Source organism: Postia placenta (assembly GCF_002117355.1).
Source record: "Postia placenta MAD-698-R-SB12 unplaced genomic scaffold POSPLAscaffold_66, whole genome shotgun sequence".
NCBI classification, from domain to species: Eukaryota; Fungi; Basidiomycota; class Agaricomycetes; order Polyporales; family Adustoporiaceae; genus Rhodonia; species Rhodonia placenta.
Window position 1 is genome coordinate 1 of NW_020169897.1, and position 4,924 is coordinate 4,924.

General features: G+C 62.8%; 1 protein-coding gene across 1 annotated transcript; it reads right to left on the bottom strand.

The window, feature by feature from the left end:
* Positions 1 to 352: 352 nt before the first annotated feature.
* POSPLADRAFT_1161442 (hypothetical protein) lies at positions 353 to 1,732 on the bottom strand (the record flags this gene model as incomplete). The annotated part of the gene is made up of 6 exons (XM_024487676.1): positions 353 to 403; positions 448 to 658; positions 926 to 993; positions 1,105 to 1,346; positions 1,614 to 1,642; positions 1,665 to 1,732. The coding sequence occupies 6 exons, from the start codon at positions 1,730 to 1,732 to the stop codon at positions 353 to 355; spliced, it is 669 nt and encodes a 222-aa protein (XP_024332814.1).
* Between the last annotated feature and the right edge of the window lie 3,192 nt (positions 1,733 to 4,924).

Consider the following 4,924-nt stretch of genomic DNA (forward strand, 5'->3'; position numbering starts at 1 on the left):
CACCCCGCGTACTCGGTACGTGGTATGCTCCAGCCATCGTCTTGACCATCTGGCGACGTCGACTGCTGCAGTGGCGTACACAGTGAGTGGCGTGATGCAGCACTCCTTAAAACGACGGCGGCTTACCTGACCAGTGTCCGGGCGCGCAGCACGTACGTGGCCACGCCGGGCGAGCGAGATAGCGGGCGGGGCACAGTACGAGCGACAACAGAGCGGAAGACGAGTCGCAAATCACACAGGATTCTCTGACGACGTCCACCTTTAAATCCCTCACACGCTTTCCCGGCCTGTTGCCATTCCCACGACTGCCGCCCGGACATCTCGCATCGGCTGCCGCGTCGCTCAATGGTTACTACTCGCCCAAAATCATGACGGCAGCGCCCCCGCGTTCCCGCCCGCGTACCTAGGCCCGAACGTGAGCGGTCATTCTGCTTGACGCGGACGGACACACTCCCCGACGTATGCACCCTTCCGATCCAGCGGCCGCAACGCCCCCACATCGTCCGTCGCCCTTATCGCTACGGTGGCGACGCCTGCGTCGCACACAGCGTCCCCGCACAATCGATGCCGCACCCGCGCCCGCGCCCATGCGTGCGCGTGCACATTTTCGTATTCACACCATTTGCGTGATGGCCCCTGTTCTTCGCGTCGCCCCGCGCTGTGTGATCGGCGTCTTGGCTCTTCAGGTAAGTATGCGCCCAGTCTCTGATCGCTCCTTATTCCCCGGTCAGTCTCTATTGACAATCTCGCCTCGCTCATATTCCTAACAGCTCGCTACGCCTGCCGCGCGACAACCTGGCATCAAGACGACTGCCCGCGACGGCACCTACATCTAATTGTCGTCGTCGGGCGCAGATCGTCCACATCGTCGGCAGCCGTCGATCGGCCTCACAGCGCCTGCCATCAAACTATGCTGGACGCACACCCAATGGCGCCTTCGTGCGTGCCGCCTCTGTCCCGCGCGATCTCACTGATTCTGCCGCCGGCCGTCGCCTTACAAGACATGTCGTGCGCGGCAATCGGTTCAGAGAATCCGCGATGCACGCGCTCCAATCATACTCACCTTTCGCGCACGTTATCCCCGGTCGCTATCTACTCACATACACCTCCGCTATCTAGCCATTGGTCATCCCGCGTCACCCGTGTTCCGCACGCCCCGCCCCGCTCGCCGCCCGACGCCCCGGCATCTAGACTATGGCCCCTATTCGCGACTGCGTCCTCCCGCCACCAGTGCTTCAGAGCGGCGACGAGGACGCGGATGGTCCGCACCGCCGCGCGGATGGCGAGATGACTCGAGCGATATGGCGAGGCACGGACGTCTACAGATCGCACGTCGCGGTAAGCATCTACATGGAGATCGATCATTGCCGGTCGCTCACCAGTTGACGCGACGCTCTGACCGGCCAGCCGTCAGTGTCCACGCGACCGCGGACTACTGATTCTCAACAAGCTACCGCCGGTCGCCCGCCTTGCTCAGTCTGCGCGGCTGCGGCAACGGTCCCTTGCGCTGGACACTGTCAGCTCGGTCAGCTCGCCAGCACTCCCGCCGTCGTCCAGACCGTCTGGCACGATCAGCTAATGCACACTGCGGAAGGAAACGGATTGCAGCATACCTGCAACGGTGTACACGGCGAGTGGCATTCTATGACATGACGGCGGCTTACCTGACCAGCGTCCGGGCGCGCAGCACGTATGTGGCCGCGCCGGGCGAGCGAGACAGCGGGCGGGGCATAATACGAACGACAGCAGAGCAGAAGACGAGTCGTGAGCAGCAGAGGAGTCTCTGATGACGCCGCTCCTCCCCGCTTTTGATACCTCGTGTGCTCCCCCGACCTGCTTCTGTTCCCACGACTGCCGTCTGGATATCTCATCCAGGTGCGTCGCAACTGCCGCCGCGTCGCTACGCACTCACTCGCCCGACGGCAACTCTCCCCGCATCCCCGCCCGCGTACCTGGGCCTAGACACGAGCGGTCGTGGATGGACACACTCACCGACGTATGCACCCCCCGATCTGCCGGCCGCAACGCGCCCATGTCGTCCGGCACCGCTATTGCTATGGTGGCGACGTCCGCATCGCACGCAGCATCCCCGCACGGCTGATGCTGTGCCCACGCTCACGCGTGCGTATCTTTATGTTCGCTCCCTGATCGGCGTCTTGGCTCTTCACGGATGCACCCGACACGCTGTCTCCCTCGCGATGCACGTCGTTTCGGCATGTCTCTCACGGGCTCCCCACGCGCTTTAGCGAGCTGGCCGCTGTGACGGCTCGCGCCTCCGCTGGGTTCTGAGGCGGGGAATGTGCATCGCGTCGGGCGACTGCCCTGACGCCTCTCGCCTCCTCGCTGTGTTTTGATATCTTGCGCGGCGTCCTGCTCACACTGTGGCGCGTCGTACCCCACAATCACACATATTGTCACACTCCTCACGCCGCGCGCGGACCAACTCAGCCCCCAGTGCCGATTGATCACAGGCACATCGTAAGTACACCTGCCCGCCTCCTCCGCGATCGCGCACATGAGTGAACTGAGACGAGGTGAAATGCGTAGAAACGAGCTGCACGGTAGGACGCAGCAGGCCGGTAGGAGCTGCATAGCTCGGTCGCGGTGACCGGTGCGCGCGGTCGCGGTGACCGGTGCGCGCGGTCGACTCTGCGCAACGCCTGCGCGCGTACACCCGCGGTCAACGAACATGCGTCATCGCACGCGATTGGCGGTGCATCCTCCGTATCGAGCCGCAGACTGGTGTGAGTACAGCGGGCGAGGGCGTGCTGGGATGGTCAGAGTGCTCACCGGGCCTACTACAGCGGGGCGACACATTGAGGGACTCCTGTTCGCGAGCTGCAGCACCGCCATCCAGCGAACCCTCACAGCACATGACAGTCAGATGCAGCGAGCGGTCAGTGGATCGCACACGGACGTCGGAGCGCAGCATGACTCACCGAGGTGTGCAGAGAGGGCCTTGGCTGTACGGGAATGTAGCGCTTTGTGGTGGTAGCGTGTGTACATATGCCAAGCAGCCAGACGCGGCGTGCGCTGTGTGGGAATGCGCGGTTAGCGGTCAGCGGGATGCTCGAAGGGAGGATGCGATTCAGAGCTTACTATAGCAGGCGCACGGACGCAAGGGACAGCACGCGGATGATGTGCAGCGGCGCGGACAGGCTAGGATGGATGCGCGACGTCCACGAACAAATCAGCAGAATGGAGAACAGGGAATGCAAAGGGGACGCACTGATGCCAGTCGCGCCGGCTGCAAGCTCATCCCGTGGCATCCTCTTGCGCTCACGCTGCGCTCTGTCACACAGCCGAGGTGAGCCCCGTCTTCCCACTCTCGTGTGACCGTGCATGAACGTGTCGTTACGAGGCCTCTCCCGATCACATCGCGCGGCGGGTATCTAACGGCGGTCCCTTCACAATCACGCGGCCGCTACGTTGATGCAATAAGGCTGCACGCAACTACCTGCCCGACGCCTCAGCCAGCAGAAGACCCGGGGTGCTTGCGCGCGCGGATCCAGTCCTTGCCAGAAGTGCTCTCCCGCTGCCTCGTCTCTTGGCTATTTCACACAGCGGGTATCTCAGCGGGCGCGTCTCAACGATTGCGCGGCAGACACCTAGCTTGAATGGAATCGGTACTCTTATTGGTCAGTACGGTGGCGACGCCTGCGTCGCACACAGCGTCCCCGCACCATCAATGCCGCACCCGCGCCCGCGCCCGTACGTGCGCATGCGCATCTTCGTATTCACACCATTCGCGTGATTGCCCCTGCGTGATCGGCGTCTTGGCTCTTCACGTAAGTATGCGCCCGACCTCCAATCGCTCCTTATTCCCCGGTCAGTCTCTATTGACGGTCTCGCCTCGCTCATATTCCTAACAGCTCGCTACACCTGCCGCGCGACAACCTGGCATCAAAACAACTGCCCTCGACGCTGCCTACATCTAATTGTCGTCGCCGGGCGCGAATCGTCCACATCGTTGGCAGCCGTCGATCGGCCTCACAGCGCCTGCCATCAAACTATGCTGGACGCACACCCAATGGCGCCTTCGTGCGTGCCGCCTCTGTCCCGCGCGATCTCACTGATTCTGCTGCCGGCCGTCGCCTTACAAAACATGTCGTGCGCGGCAATCGGATCAGAGAATCCGCGATGCACGCGCTCCAATCATACTACCTGTTGTGTACGTCAGCCCCGGTCACTATCTACTCATGCGCACATCGCGCTATCTAAACGTCGGCCATCCCGCGTCACCCGTGTTCCGCACGCCCCGCCCCACTCACAGCCCGACGTCCCGGCATCTAGACGACGATGCCCATCCGCGACTGCATCCTCCTGCCGCTAGTGCTGCGGTCCGCATCGCCGCGCAGACTCGGGCGATCTGCAAACGGCGAGGCGCGAACGTCTGCAAACGGCACATCGCGGTAAGCATTGACATGGAGATCATCACCGGTCACTCACCAGTCGACGCGAGCATGGGACGCGACGTCCTGACCGGCTGGCGGTCACTTTCCACGCGACCGCGGACTACTGAATCTCAATGAGCTACCGCTGGTCGCCCGTCACGCTCAATCTGCGCAGCTGCGGCAACGGTCCCTCGTGCTGGACACTGTCAGCTCAGTCAGCTCGCCAGCACTCCCGCCGTCATCTAGACCATCTCACATGATCAGCTAATGCACACTGCGGAAGGAAACGGTTTGCAGCGCACCTGCAATGGTGTACACGGTGAGTGGCATTCTATAACACGATGGCGGCTTACCTGACCAGTGTCCGGGCGCGCAGCACGTATGTGGCCGCGCCGGGCGAGTGAGACAGCGGGCGGGGCATAATACGAACGACAACAGAGCGGAAGACGAGTCGTGAGCAGCGGAGGAGTCTCTGACGACGCTGCTCCTCCCCGCTTTTGCCACCTCGTGTGCTCCCCCGGCCTGCTTCC